Source organism: Melitaea cinxia, chromosome 10 (genome assembly GCF_905220565.1).
Source record: "Melitaea cinxia chromosome 10, ilMelCinx1.1, whole genome shotgun sequence".
Taxonomy (NCBI): Eukaryota; Metazoa; Arthropoda; class Insecta; order Lepidoptera; family Nymphalidae; genus Melitaea; species Melitaea cinxia.
This window is the reverse complement of record NC_059403.1, coordinates 1,389,600-1,409,485: the sequence shown is the minus strand read 5'-3', so window position 1 is coordinate 1,409,485 and position 19,886 is coordinate 1,389,600. Positions and strand designations below refer to the sequence as shown.

Sequence of the window (19,886 nt, the reverse complement as noted above, 5' to 3'; positions counted from 1 at the left end):
GAATATAGCCACCCCCTCTCTTCCCGTGGGTGTCGTAAGAGGCGACTAAGGGATAGCACAGTTCTAAGAACTTAAAAAGCCGACCGATGGCGGTATAACCATATAACTGCTGGCTTTGAAATACATAGGTCGAAAACGGGCAGCAGCGTCTTCGGCCTGCTCAGCGTATTCACCAACCAGCTTGCCCAGCGTGGTGACTATGGGTAGCACACTTTTGGCGCGAACTTGTGGAGGCCTATGTCCAGCAGTGGACTGCGATAGGCTGAAATGATGATGATGATGATGAGTATAAGCTTATATGTGTGTATTGTATTTTGAACATGTTATAACTTCATTGACTTTTCGTATTGCAAAATGAAATTTTAACTTCTACTTTTTACCTTTGAATATAATTCAAAGGAGTGAATTTAGCTAAAAATGTTACGAGACGTTTCTTGTAGGGGATTAAATTCCCTGCCAAGAACCTTTGGAGGATTTTTTCCGGATACTGAGTTTTAAGTGAATTACAAAATTCCATAGTTAAGAAATCAAAGTCTGAAATCATACCAGTTTTCAAGGCGTGATTATGAGAAAAACGGTTCACCTGTCAAAAAATTTCAATCTTTTTTTAAAAAAAATATTTCCAAGTCAATTTTCATTTACCTCGATGATTTAGGGTGATTATGAGAAAACCTGCTCCGAAAAAAAAAAAAAAAAAAATTGTGACTTTTTACTATTAATATTAAGGGATCAAATTCACACAATATTTTTTTTTTTGTTACCCAATATAACCTTTTTGAAATACCTACTTAAAAAAAGTGTGGAGTTTTGTAATGTTCAAATCTTAGCGGATTTAATATTCTATTTGATCAAAAAAAACGTAAGTTGTTTTAATTTCGTAATTTACTTCAAATATCAAAATTATGTAATTACATTGCGAAATAATATCATTTATTATATCAGAGGATAGAATAAAAGATAACAAATAAAACAGTATCGTCGAGAGATAAAAGGATACTTACTATAATGCCTTTGGAAATAATATTAATAAGAAACATTTTGCACAATTACATATTTATCTTACAGATAACGTAGTGAAATAAAATCTCGTAAATGTTTATTAGCATATTTTGAAGGTTTACCGTCTGTCTATATTAGTAAACTAGCTGTGACCGCGACTTCGTTCGCGTTGAATTTAGCAAAAAAGTTATTGTTCAGTTCGCGAAATTATAAAAGAAACAAATTTCTAAAATAAAAGTAGTCTAAGTTACTCCTTATTATATCAGCTATCTGCCAAGGAATGGCCCGTCAAAATCAGTCCAACCGTTTCAGAAATTAGTCGGAACAAACATACAGACGGACAAAAAAATGTCATTTTGGTATATCGCTGTCCCCGGGCAATAAAGCGGTAATATCAAAAATCAAATTTTACAGGAGAAATAAAAGAAGCTAATTTGTTTATAGTGCAGTGTACAGTGATCCAAAACAGACGTTCAATATGTCAAATGAAAGCTATTTTTTTTAGCAATTTAAGCTTTTAAAAATAATTTTTTAAAAACAAATCGTATAATTTTTTAATGAAATAATTAAAAAAATGTATAATACAATTCATAGATGATACTATTTTAATTGAAAGATCATTAACAATTACTGTAAAGATGTTCACCGGTTTTTTGTGTTATTTTTCTTAGAGTAATGCAATAATACATAGCTTAGTCGTAAGAGAATTATCCATGCAATAAAACGGTTATTGTCATTTATTCTAACGAAAGATTAATAAAAAAAACTGAAAAAAATAAGAGTGATAGATTGATACTCAGAGAAGCCAAAAATTAAATAACATTAAAAAGGGTGTAACCGGCGTATACCGCTTTATTGCCCGGGGCCAGCGATATGTACCGTGTATACATCCATATGCATTTAGTAAAAAGCGGTTATTTTAACATGACAAACAGAAACTCTAATTTTATTTATTTGTACAGATTAAGTTAATTAAAAAAAAAAAAAAAAAACTGTGTCCTAGCAGTCACAGAACTGTAGAACTGTTTAATGATTGATTATATAATAAAAAGCATGGGCATTTTAGAGCCTGGATGTAATTAAATAAAGTATATATAATAAATAAATTATAATATATAAATAAATTATATAGAATAAAAGTAATGTGAAGCGATATTATTGATATGATATATATAAATAGCAACAAATAGTAGAATTAATTTGGACCTTCTTATACGTAATCGTTGTGATAATTAAATAGATACGGTTAAGAAAATGTTCAATTAGCCGGAGTGTTTATTAAGCTTAATTGCTTAATCAAAACAGTGTTAGGACTTATGGGAATAGTTTAATGGGCTAGTAATGATAAATAAACGCTTTACACTCACCGGCCCTCTAGGATTTTCTCCTTTGTCGGGGGTCCAGAAATACACAATACACAAGCACAAACAGCCAATACAAATGTCTGTTGTGAGCGGAGGTCGAACCCGCGACCGCCAGCGCAACAGCCAGTGCTGTGACAAAAATATACATGATATATATATATATATATATATATATATATATATAAGTGGTCATTAGGTAAATCTATACAATTAAATATTTTGTTAACTTGTACGTAGTAATACTTAAAATAAAATTTATATAATAGTTGTAATATAGTTTAAGTCGAAAGTTTCTGGCCTAAATAAATAAAACATAACTTCAAGAAACTTTAACCTGGGATACAATACCTTGGAGTTGGTCTTAATTTTACTATAATTTATTTGCATGTTGTCGTCACCTGTGATTGTGCTGGCACTTAGTTATATTACTGTTGTTATTATATTTTATGTAGCAACAGTGTACAGTATGTCGGTGATCTTATAAATAAATAAATAAACGATAAAGCTGATTAGAAAAGGCATTGTCCATTTTAAATGGTTGAAGGCGAAGCCTTTGTGTCTAGCTGCTTCAAATTACCCATTATTTCGAACAAAAACGTGTATCATAAAACATTTATTTTATTTATTTTGAACTTAGCTAGATTTCCAATTCGTAATTAATTACATTTTTATTTACTACGTAAGAACAAATGCCCTCAGAGTCCCGTCTCGAATTTCTGGCAATTTTAATTAAATTAATGTTTAAATAACACGTTTCAGTAGAAAGTTTCTAATTAAGAGAAATGTACGCTTTGTACTTTTTAGCACAATGAAATTAACTTTAACTTGTAATGAAAATGTTATGTTAATTATGTTTATCATATTAACGTTTTACTAAATAATGTTTTAGACATTATTATATACTTTTGACTAATTTACTTACGCTTACGCTTCAGCCTGTAATATCCCACTACTGGGCATAGGCCTCTTTCCCCATGTAGGAGAAGGATTAGAGCTTAATCCACCACGCTGCTCTAATGCGGGTTGGCGGATATATTCCCTACTATGAGTAACCATCGCTGTTAGGTGTACATGATAACAACCGGGACCGACGGCTTAACGTGCTCTCCGAGGCACGATGGGGAGACCCACAAGACTAATTTAATTATTATGGTATATATAGGACGCGTTAGCGCAACGGTCACGTCGCTGGTTTGAAACTGTTGAGATGGCGATCGCGGGTTCGATCCCCGCACATGGCAAACATTTGTCATAAAGATGTTTGTAGTGGTCTGTGCGTTTGTGCGTTGTTTTTTTGAGAAAATCCAAGTGTGGGTCCGTTAAGTGTGAGATGTTTATTTATTTATTTTATTATAGTTATTATAACGATTACTTTCCTCAAAGAATTATATTATTGTTATATATTTTATTTATTGTACATACATACGGTCTAACATCATCATCATCATTCCAGCCTATTGCAGTTCACTGCTGGACATAGGCCTCCACAAGCTCGCGCCAAAAATGCGTGAACTCGTGTGTTTTAATCCATAGTCACCACGCTGGGCAGGCGGGTTGGTGACCGCAGGGCTGGCTTTGTCGCACTTAAGACGCTGCTGCCCGTCTTCGGCCTGTGTATTTCAAAGCCAGCAGTTGGATGGTTATCCCGTCATCGGTCGGCTTTTTTTAAGTTTCAAGGTGGTAGTGGAACTGTGCTATCCCTTAGTCGCCTCTTACGATACCCACAGGAAAAGAGGGGTTGGCTATATTCTTAGTTGCCGTAGCCACACAGCACAGACAGTCTAACAATAACATCATTATCACATTCAACAATTTTAAATTATTTATTCATCTAGCGTAATATAATTAAATATTAATCATATGTGTAAATAATAAACTTCTGCGAAGGTTGTAATCATCGCAACCTTTTAAATAAAAATTGTAACATAATATAATTACGTACCTAGTCGAATGAGCGCGATACACAAATTATATAACAGTTCCAACTAAAATGTTAAACACTATTCAAACCTCACTGCTTCCCATTAAATCTATTCTATATACATTAAATAGTAATTGTAGCAATATTATTAAATGCTAAATTAAAATTGAAAGCACAATATATTAAAAATCATCCAATTACATACATATGTTTCATGATTAATTGCTGTACTAATAACAAGCAACACTGCATTCACAGATACAGCGACTAACAAAAACTTGAAAATGAAAACCAGCAAAAACAACAATAACAATTCAAATAATTAAAGATTTATTAAACACTTAAAAAACTATTAAATTATATCCATACTTGACAAAAACCGAGTGTGCTTTAGACCACACGACTGAAGTAAAACTTCTTTAGCTCCATCTAATTTATATCTGCCTCTCAACTTCCGTTCGCCTCGCCCGATCACACTTTTCGTAACGCTTTCATCACGCATTCATCAGCTTACTTCCCAAGTCAAGCGTGCGTAGAGAAGTTTCACTTCAGTAAAAGTAAGAAAAAATAACTCATTGTTCAATAAAAGTAAGAAAAAATAACTCATTGTTCAATAAAAGTAAGAAAAAATAACTCATTGTTCAATAAAAGTAAGAAAAAATAACTCATTGTTCAATAAAAGTAAAAATAAATAAATCGTTGTTCAATAAAAGTAAGAAAAAAATAACTCATTGTTCAATAAAAGTAAGAAAAAATAACTCATTGTTCAATAAAAGTAAGAAAAAATAACTCATTGCTTACAGGAAAGTAGCTTCCCTCCGCATTTCTCGATGCATCCAGTCGGCGGATTACACTTCGCGAGCGCCGAGAAAGTTCGGTCGAAACTAATTTCCCTGAGAAATAGAAAAAAGATAGAACCATTACAGAATCTTTCCGTGGTAACAGACGGTGTGGTAGTAAATAGTACAGAGGAACGCAGGGCCACGTCAAATATCTTGGTGATATATTGCCACGCGCTCTGTAGATTGGACTACACGTTCTTACAGGTATGTATATTATATTTATTTACTTTTTGTTTGTTTTTAACTGACTTCAAAAAGGAGGAGGTTCTCATTTCGACTATATATATATATTTATATATATATATATATATATATATATATATATATATATATATATATATATATATATATATATATATATATATATTGATATATTGTGTATTCGTGGATAACGATTCTATTTTGATTATTTGATGATTCTATTTTTGTTGGAAAGGAGATATCTCGAGGGTACCATGATAAGGAAACCAGGTTCTGATGATGGAAATCCATAGAAAGTGGGGGAACTTTCGAAACTCGTAGTGGCACCTGGTTATTTTTTTTCGTCTACTTACGTTGTATTACTTGTCGATGTAATTGAAGTCGGTTTTTATCGTTTATCAGTAAACACAATTATAAATTTATAGTTTTCATACAGATTTTACACCATAGGCTTTTATATCGAGTAAGCTCCAATAAGGATTTGTCGCTAAACCAATTATTATTATATCAACTCCTTCTAAATCGCAACAATCATGTATTACAGTTCTTCTAAGTTAATATGTTCACTTTCTTGAACAATAAAGTTGAGTATTCAATAAAATGTATCTTAAGTGTGATTTCCTTGAATGTTTTTAAAAATATTTTTACATTCTGTGACCTTGTTCCTTTTGACCATGTTTTTAAGCCTTCGGCAATCCATTTAGAACTAAATGAGAACATAAAATGTCGTATACCCGACTCAAAAAAGTAATCTTATTTTAATACTAGCTGTGGCCGCGACTTCGTCCGCGCTGAAATTAATGGAAAGATTTTGTTCAGTTCGCTTAGTTAAAAAATAAATAAATTTCTAAAATAAAAGTAGCCTAGTTACTCTTTATTACATTAGCTATCTGCCAGTGAAACATTACATACATACATTACAGCCTATACAGTCCACTGCTGGACATAGGCCTCCACAAGTTTACGCCAAAAATAACGTGAACTCATGTGTTTTGCCCATAGTCACCACGCTGGGCAGGCGGGTTGGTGACCGCAGTACTGGCTTTGTCGCACCGAAGACGCTGCTGCCCGTCTTCGGTCTGAGTATTTCAAAGCCAGCAGTTGGATGGTTATCCCGCCATCGGTCGGCTTCTTAAGTTCCAAGATGGTTGTGGAACCTTGTTATCCCTTAGTCGCCTCTTACGACACCCACGGGAAGAGAGGGGGTGGCTAAATTCTTTAGTGCCGTAGCCACACAGCACAGCCAGTGCCAGTGAAAGTCACGTCAAAATCTGTTCAGCCGTTTCAGAGATTAGCCGCAACAAACAGGCAGACAGACAGATGGACGAAAATTGTAAAAAATGTTATTTTGGATATGTACAGTGTATACATGCATATGCATTTAGTAAAAAGCGGTTATCCATATGCATTTAGTAAAAAGCGGTTAATTTAATATTACAAACAGACACTCCAATTTCGTTTATTTGTATAGATGGAACATTTAATAGTTCTTTATTAAATCAGCAATACCTTTCACCGAACTTTTATATTTCAAAATATACTTTTGGTCTCCAGATTCTTAATGTTTTATTAAGAAATTCCAAAGATATCGAATCGAAAATATCGTGCACTCGGTAAGAGTCACAAAGTCTTTGAACACATCGGTGATGCATTGCAGTGCTCTCGACAGAATCGATTACTCCTATTCCGACTCTTAAACTAAAAGGTTTCTTCGACGTATTAGGATTACTAGGAACCAATACTTACTATTGGGTACGTTGTTACTGCTGCTGTATATGTAAACAGTCTATGTAGGTATGTATGTATGTTTGTCTATTTTTTGAGTTGTTTCACATAATTTTTTATAAAATTAAACTGTACACCTACACCGTCAATATATCATCTCCTTTGCCCTAAGGTTGCCTGGAAGAGATTGCTTTTAAGCAATAAGGCCGCCTTTCGTACATTTTTCTACTAATTATTGTTAATGTTGCTTGTTTATTTTATTTCTTGTTTAGTGTAAAATAAAAAAATAAATACTATCATCAGGTAACTATTTGTTTTTCCGCGAAAACTTTACAAAGACGAATAAAACATACAATTAATGCTAAGTACATTATCTTGTAGTCTACGTACAGATGGCAACATAAGTATTTATTTGTATCGCTTCAGCCTGTAATATTCCACTGCCAGGTATATGTTTTTTTCTCCATGTAGGAGAAGGATCATAGCATAATCCATCACGCTGTTCCAATGCGGGTTAGCGTATATATTCCCTTCTATGAGTAACGCTCGCTATCAGGTGTATATGGTAACAACCAGGAGCGATGGCTTAACGTGCTCTCCGAGGCACGGTGGGGAGACCCAGAAGGACTGCACAAACACCCAGACCACGGCAAACATCTGTATGGCCAATAAAAGTGTTTGTCATGTGCGGGGATCGAACCCGCAACCGCCAGCGCAACAGCCATAAACCAGTGCTGTGACCGTTGCGTCAATGCGTCACCGTTTGTTTGTATGTTGCCGTGAAATTGTAAACAGTTTCAATTTTTCATATATATATATATATTGTTGACTATTTGCCTCTCTGGTATTAAACATTCATCTGTCATATTTAGCCCTGACACTTTGTTTATTCAATTCGCGTTTCTAATAACCTTACGCCTAATTTTGATAATACCGACTTATGGTTTTAGGGCTATTTCAGCGGTTGTGAATAAAATTCATCCAGCAGATAAGTTACGAATGAACTTTTTGTTTCAACTCAATTAATAAGCAAACTTTTAACTTTTAGATTCGTAATTGCGAATGAAAATATACCATAAATTAACTGTAATTTTATGTTGAATAAGGAAAAGTACGCCATAAACTTTTATCTGATATATACCGATATATGACAATTAGCGTAAACGGTCACTAGTGAAAAGGTGAAGCGGATAGTGTTCATATTATTATATGTTGATATAATTATTATAAAAAAAAACAAACATAATCCTTATCACCACAACTTAAGTTGGTCTTTAAACGTAAAACTGTAAGAAATGTCTAGTTTGTTACTAAACAAAGACGACAAACCGCTTTAAATTGCACAATCAATCCGATTTTTACGCTTTATTTTAAATATATATATATTTTCTTATCAGTGGCGTATTTGATAGAATATGCATGAGATCAGTCAGATTTAAAATTTTACGAGTGCTGGCTAACTTCCATTTATAAAACCAATCTAGCAGCGCTTTCCTAAAATAAACATGAAATATATAAAAGTTTGACGCAACTGACGATCTGAGCGTATTAATTTATATTATGTAATACTTTTTAATCAATACGAACTCGTACATATAAAAGAGAGAGAGATAGAAAGAGTAAAAAAATACTATTTTCCTGATGAATTTAATTTTATAAAATTTGAGTAGTAAAAAAAAAATAAAAAAAATAAGTCATGACCCAGTGGATTTTAAACGTAAAATCGTGGCCTCAAATCCAACAAACGCCGCTAAATTTTAAGTTCTATATTTCTCTAAAAATTTATTTCATGCTCGACGATGTACGAAAAACATCAGAAAATATTCACGTCTCGACATTCGGATATTATATTGCATATCGACAAAAATGCAATACACTAGAATAGGGGATTGTGCTAACAATTCTATACTTAAATGCAGAGTTAGCTTAAGAGCTGTTAAAATTTGATTTAGAAATAAGAAAAAAGTTTGTGTCTGCAATTCACACACGGTAGAAGTAAAACTACTGTACTGTGTGGCTACGGTACTAAAGAATGTAGCCACCCCCTCTCTTCCCGTAGGTGTCGTAAGAGGCGACTAAGGGATAGCACAGTTCCGCTACCACCTTGGAACTTAAAAAGCCGACGGATGGCGGTATAACCATCCAACTGCTGGCTTTGAAATACACAGGCCGAAAACGGGCAGCAGCGTCTTCGGTGCGACAAAGCCAGTACTGCGGTCACCAACCCGCCTGCCCAGCGTGGTGATTATGGGCAAAACACATGAGTTCACGTTATTTTTGGCGTAAACTTGTGGAGGCCTATGTCCAGCAGTGGACTGTATAGGCTGTAATGATGTAATGATAGAAGTAAAACTTCTGATAAGTCGTAGGATGGTATGCCGTTGCTATTAATTTGTTCTATCGACGACGATCACGGTCTTGTGAAAAACGTCGTAAGGGCGATGCAATACGCGTCGCTGAAGCAGTAACGTATTCTATCTGTTTATATCCTACTAGCCGACCCGTGCCCACATCGTTGGGCGTTAATTATTATTATATTAACCAAATAACATACTTTAAAGAACAAATTTTATAGCACTTAAATAAATAATATTGCTCCAACGCCATCTATCAAAAATCGAGAAAACGTCGTCGATAAACTAAAATAAGACTAAATTAATAACGTCGAAAGACTAATAAATTGTTTTCTAATGGCGATAGATGGCGCTAGTTTATTTACCATTTTGTTATTATATTTTAATCTCTTTCTTATTTACTGAATTTTTTGTTAAATTACAATAAAATATAGCCTATGTCACTCCTTAACAGTGTAGCTTTCTGTTAGTGAAATAATTTTCATGATCGGATCAGTATTTGCGAAGATTACCCCCTACATACAAACAAAGTTATAAACTTCACCTCTTTATAATATTAGTATAGAAGTATAGATACATTTATGTGTTAGTTTCTTTCTTAGACGTATTTATCGTTTCATCGAGTTTCAAATCGCAACGATTTAAAAGAAGTTTTACTTCAAAATATTCAGCTTATAGCATCCCACTGCTGGGCATAGTCATCTTTCTCTGTGTAGGAGAAAGATTGGAGTATAATTCATAATTCCACTACGGGTTACAATGCACATGTATTTAATAAGAAAGAAATTTCTCATCTCATTATTTTAAAAAACCAACCAAACAATTTTTTTTAAACAATTGTGGTTGTGGATATAGTATGAATTAATTGGCATAGTAACAAATTTCTATTAGAAACTGAGATTATTTTTCTCGCTAGAACAGTTTGCTGACCGCGAGATCGTTATATATGACTAAGCTTATTTTAATCTAAAATATACGAGTATAATGACGAATGTATTGAAGTGTAGTGCATCTAAACTGTATCGTGCCGCTGGTGTTATATCTAACATTTGTAGATGTTAATTTTTTTGAAAATTAATGTATTTGAAATGAGTTATATATATTATATTGCCATGTTTGCAAATTTGGAATGCCCTTCCGGCTTCCGTTTTTCCAATGAACTATAACTTGGGTATCTTTAAATCTAGAGTGAATAGGCATCTTCTAGGCAAGCGCGCACCACCTTAGGCTGCATCTTCACTTGCCATCTGGTGAGATCGCAGTCAAGTGCTAGTCTATATATTTAAAAAAAATGTATAATAAAACCCCATTAAACATCTACGATTTTATTTTTTGTGTTACCCACACATTAGGAATTCTAAACATTTAACACGCTGGAGCTGTCAATTTTTGATAAGATATTCAAAAATGTTTAGAACCTCACAAACGATTTGCGTTTGACTCAAAATAAATTTAAAGTTTGTATTAAAAATAAATTAATAATAAATCTTATAATTCGATGCAGTATTACATAGACAATAAATACACGTGGACTTAGTGACGCTGTATTTCGTGCAAGATATTACTAATTTTGTACTAAAACACAGTTTATATATTATTTTCAAAAGAGTAACTGCGGAGTTTCTTGCCGATTTTTGCCTGCATAATTTTCATTTCAAATTGGTGATAGCTTTACTTTTAAACATAATAATCACTTTAAAATTTTAATTTGCAAATGACGTTTCGAAAGTGCTTTTTAAGCTTTTTGATTTTGACTTAAATGCATAACTTTTACGACAAAAATCTATTGAACTTTTCAGATTTACATACTGTTTGTAGTAAGTACAATTTCATTTCCTGTGAACGTAGAACGTTAAAAATTAAAGTCTTAATTTACTCGCAAATCTATTTAACTAGCTTCTGTTACGAATTTTTCGTTTGTATGAACCTCAGATTCATTATTAAAGTCAAAGAGATGGAGAATCATAAATTTAAGCAAACTATTAAATTAGATCGAATATATTATAATGACCTGTAGATTATAGCAGTTGATAAAAAATCTTAATTTTTGTATATGCGTCCAATAAAACTTACGTAGACAATTTAATTGCTTTAGAAGCGTGAGCTGTAATAACGCATTTACGAATAAGTTGTACGTGTAACTTAATTGCTAGCTTAACTAAATAAAACTAATTGTAACTTAACTGCTAGTGACGGAAATCGTAAAAATATATATAACTGATACGCTCAATTTTTTAATACACTAAACTTGTTTAGTGCTACTTTCATTTAAAGAAATGACTTAGAGACTTAGAACATACTAGCTGCTGCCCGCGACGTCGTCTGCGTGAACGCTATACAGCACTAAAAATACCTACGATTATGCCTTTTAAAATAACATTCATTTACCCGTTTCTTCTTTACATTTCATATCTACAGAAAAATCTCATAGATGGCGCTACTTTCAAATTGTCTTGTCTACTTATATTCATTTAATTATGTTTATCGGCTTAGTTACTTATATTGCGTGATTTTTATAGTGTGAAGCTAGCTTATAGCATGGTTATTAACATAATAACAACAACATTCAAATATGCGTCGTTAGATTACACGTTGTTACACAATGCGTTAAGGAAATAAAGATTCACTGCTCGTTCCCGGTAGGTGATAGCATGATAATATGTAGCCTATATGTTGATCCGACTTCTTAAAAATATTCAAGCCAAATTTGAAGTAAATCCATGCGGTACTTTTTGAGTTTATCCCGGACATACATACAGACAAACAGACAAAAATTCTAAAAATTATATTTTTGGCTTCGGTATCGATTGTCGATCACACCCCAAGTATTCTTTTAAAAAATATTCAATGTACAGTTTTGACTTTCCTACTATTTTATTATATGTACATACTATAAAAAACTACGCAATTGTCTTCGTTTTTCAAATGAATTTTATTATTATCGCATTTGTATGTGCAAGTAATGAAAAGTATGTGAAAACATTCTGTTTGTATAGTTAGTGGATTGCTTTAACTGTGAAGCATATTTTATATAAAATATAATAATGCTTTAAAATGAGAGTATGCAGCAAAATTAAAATCATGAATACAGAATAGTAGGAGCGGTAAAATGTAATATCCGTTATAAAAGTTTTTTACCCATGTCGGTAAATACCGATAGAAGCTTTTGTGGTCCTTTCTGCTGTAAAACCATGTATTTTTATGGAACTCGTTATATTTTGTAAAGGTGCATACATGCTTATTGTGTTCGTAAAATTTATATGTATTAAAATACATATAATGATAACATTTTACATCTCGAAGCTCGGAACTGTGGGCACGTGGTACGTTAAATATACGAATAGGCATAGAATAAATATGGTGACATCTATCTCACCACATTTGAGCAGAAAATGACGTGTACTTCTCCAAATACACATACACACACACACACACACACACAACACACACACACACACACACACACACACACACGCAGACACACATAGTGTTCGTATGTTTGACTGCTAATAAGTATTGTAATGTTCATCCATATGCGATATCGCTGTACTGTATGAAATTTCAATGTCATTTACATGTCATTTACACAAGTAATAAATGTTGATTGGGGTCAAATCAATCATCAGTTCCTAATTTTCGTGTACAATTTTTTTTTTGTATACACAATGTTTTATGTAACAACATAATTTTTTATACTATTAAGTATGGAAAAAAATCTAGAACATCTTCAGAAAGTAGCAAAAATAAGAAGAGGCAGTATAATACAGTAATCAAAGTAACAATTCTATCCACAACTTTGGACTCTTTAATTTCAAACGCTCTTTGAAGAGTCCTATCGAACGTTTGAGAATTCGTGATTAAGTCACAACTCCTCTATGGAACCAATAATGTCACTTAAAAAAAACTGTTAAAAAAACACAAATCAGTCCAGAACCATTCGTCTTATGTGACTAACGAAGTTGGTGCTAGCTTTAGTTAAAAATATCATTTTTACATGACTAGAGTGTAAAACAAATATACGGCCAATCTGATACTTATGCCACCACTAGCTAGTACCTGCGACTTCGTCTGCGCAGGATTAGGTTACTTCGAGTAGCTTATTATTTTCTCACTATCTATTTTTATACCAAAATTTATCAAAATTGGTTCTGTGACAAAAAAAACAATTTGTCACTACCAAATGTACATTAGAAATCATTGTCCTTAATCCATCTATTGCAGACGATTTAGACAGTGTTAGAAAGACACTGTGTTTTGCCTAGGACAGTCTTCAGGAAAACGCAGAGTTGCCTAAGCTCTGCGCCACCCTTTCGACCTCACTGGCTAGGCCCACAGGAACGACGAGTCGATACGTGTGGAGCCAGTTCAGCTGCAGGAGTCTTTCGCATTTTAGAGCTATGCCACGAATGCTTGACGGAGATTCCATTCCGGGTTTCAAATGAAGTTTTCCTTCTCCAGTACCCTGATGATTTTGGATCAGCTTTATATTTCGGTCGCCGTTTACGATCCCCATGGGAAGAAAGGGGGTGGTGCTATTCTACTCGGCACACCACACACCACATTAGAAATGTATTATCAATTTTTATTGTATTTATGGTTCACTGTTTTTGCGATAATGGCTTACTCATAAAAGATTGATATATGCTGTCGTGGATTTTTTTGTAGGACTAATTAAGATAAACATTTCTCTTATACATTATATACGTGTAAACTCTACAGATTTTGCAGCGTACGCAAGAATATCTCGCAGATGGTAGATTTTTTCCGACTTACTTGACAATTATCGTTATATTTTGGACAATTCACACAATATCTTTAAAAATTAAAGCCTTTGAGTTATTCTAATTATTTTATACTTTCATTAAAGTCCATTCGGTAGTTTTTGCGTGAAAGAGGAACAAACATCCATACATCCATACATACAAACTTTCGCGTTTATAATATTAATATCATAATCACTCTCAGGAACACTATTGACAGCCGTATTATTAGTCCCAGATCTCGCGCATAATACTTCCTGTTGTGCCATACCTAAACTAATTTTTATCTAAATGTTATTAAACACAATAACTATGCAGTATATAACGTCGCCTAACCGAGCTTATTCAAACGCGTAGGATAAAGGTGAAAATGCAAACGGTTTTGCGGTCTCCATATCAACATGCATGTGATTTGACTCGCGGTCTGCGGTTCACATTAAACTGATCCGAGCGCATCTCGTTTAATTATCGTGCTATTTTCATATTGTACTGTTAATTAATTCGATATTTAAGTCAATTATGTCAATCTTGTCGCTTTTAATATAATGTATTTAGGGAATTTATTTATTAGATCGAGCTGGTGCAGGATACATACATTGTCCAATGATAGGCTTTAAATGGTTTGGTGTGCAGATTGTTTGACTTAATTTTATAAAAGGTATTTTGTTATGGATAATATGTATGTATACTGTGTGTCTGCGACTTTGTATAATTTTGATTCCGTTTTCATAAATTCTATATATTAAACTTAATATAGTTGCCTAAAGCACCGACTATTGGCGATGGATTACTTGTACAAATATTTCTTTCCGGTTCGGATGATGTCCTAGTGGGTCTCCCCACCGTGTCTCGGAGAGCACGTTAATCTGTCGGTCTTGGATGTTATCATAAATACCTGATGACGATCGTTACTCATAGTAGGGAACATACCCATCAACACACAGTGGAGCAGCGTGCTATATTAAGCTCCAATTCTTCTCTTACACGTAGAAAAAGGCCTATACCCAGCAGTAGGGTCTTCAAGCTGAATGCGAAACTTAATTTAACATAAAAAAATTGAAACTAATACAAATACTTACACCCCTAAACTAGAGTATTTTCTGAAATTCAATGCTTAAGATGACTCTTTTTTAATGAACTAAAGACATGAAAGATCTTAAAATATTGATAGGACAATCATTAAAATATATCATTAGTAACAAAAAAATATGTGAATTAAAGTGGACAGCTTTTTAAATATTTACAACAAAGTACATTACATTAAATTAATAAATAAATAAATCAAATAAATAAAAATAAAATTTTGACTTACATCTCCCAAGGGAATCATACTGAAGTTTGGGATTAAAAGTATCTAGTTTTCATGTTCGTCAAAAGCTTTTGCTTCGTTTGAATTTATTCAGTAATTGTGCCCTGATAAGTGTCCTAAATACACATAAACATGTCTGTTTGACAGAAAGATAAAAATAACAAAAAAGTGTGTATCATAACTTCGACAAGCGACTTAGTTTAGACCTTAGGAATGATTAACATGCTATTTGAAAATACAGCTATCTCTTTCTTGCAAAAGACTTGGGTACTCAAAGGTCACTTTAGCTCAGCTTTATTACTTCACGTTTTTTTATCATTGATTAAACTACAAGAAAAAAACACTATTTAGGCTACAGTATTCAATGCGTGTACAGAATTCTTAAAGTTTAATTTTAAATATTAATTTGAGTGTTAATATACATTAAATAACTATAAATTTACTAAACGTACATACCCACCTATATCAATACGGCCGCGCTTTGGTAAGAGGCAGGAACCGTTTTTTACTGTTTTTATTTAAAATTTGATTACATTACATTTCTTTTATGATATCAATTTGTAGAAATAATATTTCTAAATCAACTTTATCAAACCTATACTAATATAACAAATAAAATTTATTAAGTTCAAACAAATTCAAGACGACACAAATGTTTCACATTTCGATATTTTTACTTTACTGCCTTTTACCTAAGCGTGGTAGTGTAATACTTGGTGTATATTTTAACGCTGTCCATTTAATACGAAATATTTCATGCATCGTTTGACTGATTGTCGTTATTATAGCATCATCGGAAAGCTGTAGTAATTGCTCAATCGCTAAATGAAAGTTAAAATGCCGAATGTTGCATACGTTGAATGCCAATGATAACGAGTAAAGGGTTATTATATTATTAAATTAAGTCTATTTAATTTTTTATTTACCACATTTACGAGTCAGTTTTTTCTAGATAAAATATGCATGTAATGTTTCCTTTTTTACGGGTATCTTTTAAAATATTTTAAAGAAATATAAAGGATAATCTCAGAGTTCAGAATACAAAGTCATTTTCTAGTAGATATGTGAATAGTGAACTTGTCCAATCATAACGACATTATGTAACTCAATCGCATTCATATGATTTATTTGTTTAGGTTGAAAAAAATAAGCATAGTTTAAGTTAAACGAATAAGAAAAGTTTAATTTATTAGAAACGAAATCCTAGCAAGATGATAATACATAAGTTTATAATACTAGCTGACCAGACAAATGTTGTTTTGCCACTAAACGATATAAAAAAAATAGAGGTTGCTTGTAGCAGGTTGGAAAAGTTAGGATTGTAGGTATTTTTCAATGCCAATAATGTAATTAAAAAAAAAAAAAAAAAAAAAAAAACAAAATTACCAAAAAAAAAAGAAATATTTTGTGGTGGGACCAACCTTACAACTTAGGGGAATCAAAAATACCTTACGACCGATTCTTAGACCTACCAAATATTCACAAAAATTTGCCCGTTTCGGAGGAGTTTGGCCCCTAACACTGTGACACGAGAATTTTATGTATTATATTCAAAATTCAAACAATAAGTTTGTGAGGTTGTAGTGAAACGAGTAAATTAGGGTTTCTTTTTTTTATAAAAAATTTAGGTGTCCGAAAAATAGCAACTGGTACAATTGTCTGCACATTTAGTTTTATTCGCCTAAATGATATAATTATAAGTTGAAGCATCTGAAATGACTCTGGGAAGAGTAAAAAAAAATCCTAATGAACATATACCTAGTACACGACACGAATTTCCGGTATTCGAAAAAATTATACATTTAATTAATTTTGTAAACAAGACGAGCTTAGCAACAAACAACCGCTAGTTAGACTTACCTTTTGTTATTATTCGACAATTTAATTAGATTCCGTGTTATTATATCCCTTCAGATCGTAAATACGAGCTTCGGAATAGCAATTCTTTGAATTTTTTTTACCTTAACATAATATCTGAAATATAATGATGTTGTATTATGAGTATTACAAGAATTTCTTTTGAAATTCCTTTCAAACGTAATTTTTATAATACTTGTATATTTAATGTAAATTTCATTAAAGCAATACTCTTTTATTATAATTCTCACAATAGCAACAATATAACCTCGTGCTTATCTTAAATTCATTCGCATTAATAGTTCAAAATCCGGTCAATTATATCTATAATTTTTTAATAGCCAAAACAAATTAGATACAGGCGATCGAATATTTTAACAGGTTTAAAAAAAGAATATAACTTTGTAGGTGACATAATTTTTGCAATTATTTATATTATTTCAATGACTCATTGGCGCATCGGTCACAGCACTAGTCGTTGCTCTGCCGGTTGCGGGTTCGATCCTCGCTCACAACAGACACTTATACTTACTTAGGCAATATAGATGTCTGCCGTGGTCTGGGCGTTTGTGTTTGTGTATTGTGTGTGTTTCCGGACCCCTGACACAGAAAAAGATCCTACTGGGGGCCGTGGAGTGAAAAGCGTTCATTTATTTATTGATTTATTATATTAACTTAATCTTTATTATTATTTTTTAAAGATACATATATAAAATATAACACAGTAAAATTTATAAAAAAAAACTAATACGACAATCCAAATTTTTAAAATTAAATGAAGTTAAATAAAACATGTGTAAAAAAGTAAAATAAACACAAAAAAATACAGTAAAATGGAAAAAAATACAAACTTATTTTCATACTAAAATAATTTAATGCTTAGCATTGATACAGTCGGGAAGCTTAAATTACTTGTAATATAATTAATATATAACATTTCAATTTTCTAGAATAATTTGATTGTGCGGGTTTTTATAAGAATAAGAAATTTTATTTGTAAAGTTTTTATATATTTCATAGAAAACTAGGACTTAAAAACCCGTGACTTGGGTGCCACAGCATCCTCAAATAATAATTTACTATATTATAATTCAAAGACCAAGGATAGACTAATGAAGTATACGCTATATTTAATTATGAATGCAATAAAACTATAACAAGGCGAGTTAATGATAACGATTTATGACTTATTTAATGTCAAGCATTCATCAATCCATAAGATTGGCATTTTAGTAATCAATTATTACACGGCGATTAATGTATGCAATATATATATATATATATATATATATATATATGCTCGAAAAGAGATATATTTTTAAAATATTATTTCATAGAGGTACAGCATATCAGAAAATATTTTGCTTAAAATATGGAGCAGCCCGACCGGGGAAGCACCTCAACTTTACAGAAGATCAAAGCTGAATAATACTGCTCTCAACTAAAGCTGTGTTCCTGTGGTGAGTAAAGTGACCAGAGCTTCTGGAAAGTGTCAGGAATAGGGTCTGCAACGCGCTCGTAATGCTCCTGGCATTATAGCACCCACGGTATCCGCTTACCATCAGGCATATCATATGCCTGTTTGGTTCTTTTTTTATATATAACTAGGTCGGAAAGTGATTTTCGTAGCTTATAGACGCAAGACTGCAACACCAGAAGCATCGCAAGCGCGTTGCCGACCGCATTCCCAATTCCCCCTGGAGCTCTGGTCACCTTACTCACCACAGGAACACAATACTGCTTGAAAACAGTATTATTTAGCTGTGATCTTCTGTACGGTCGAGGTACAACCCCAGTCGGACTGCTCCATATTTCGAGCAGAAAATTTCCTGTTGTGGCTTACCTCAGTTGTAATATAATTATTTTTAGAGTATCAAGATGCTCGTTCAAGAATGGTCGCGTAATGGACGCGTGGTGTGGTGCGACGCGAGTCCAAACATCAAGGAACAACTCAACAGCGTAATTCAAGATCCATTGTTCTGTGATACGGAACAACTCGGGCTCCTTTTAATGGGTAAGTTTACACAAGCCGTTGTATATATATCTTATGTGACTGATTATTTCTTTGTAATGAAGAGGAATGGCAACAATGGATTGTTTCGAAATTCGTATAACAAATATTCCTTCACATTCTTATGAATTTAGAACAGTATTTATTTGGTTACATATGAAAAAAAAATTGATTTAAAAAAAGAGTTATTAAGTCAACTCCGACGCACGACTGGAGTTTACTCCTCTAGATCGACTGTCTAAATAGGCACAAAAAGGCTAACTAGTCTGAGAAAAAGATTAATGCCGTATCAAATGGTAAATAACCGAATCAAAGAACCCATTAGAATTGAAACGTAACGAGGCTATTCGTTCAATTTTACTCCTCATATTTTTATTTTACTGAGGGCCTTATATCTAAATCGATTTTTAAGGAGTGAACTCCCAAAGTGTGTACAACGCAAAAAATGTTAGTTGAATGTGAAAATGTGATTTTTTTTCCGTTTTATATTTGTCAAATGGTTTTTATGTCTAAATATCTCCACCTATATTTTTGTTATTCGAT

At 32.7% G+C, this 19,886-nt stretch overlaps 1 protein-coding gene across 1 annotated transcript in view; it reads left to right on the top strand.

The window, feature by feature from the left end:
* Positions 1 to 19,886, top strand: part of LOC123657150 (sodium-independent sulfate anion transporter-like) — an 84,797-nt gene that overhangs the window by 62,251 nt on the left and 2,660 nt on the right. Inside the window, exons 9-10 of the mRNA XM_045592729.1 lie at positions 5,088 to 5,330; positions 19,202 to 19,346. Of these exons, the coding sequence (XP_045448685.1) occupies positions 5,088 to 5,330; positions 19,202 to 19,346 (388 nt within the window). The remainder of the gene's footprint in view (positions 1 to 5,087; positions 5,331 to 19,201; positions 19,347 to 19,886) is intronic.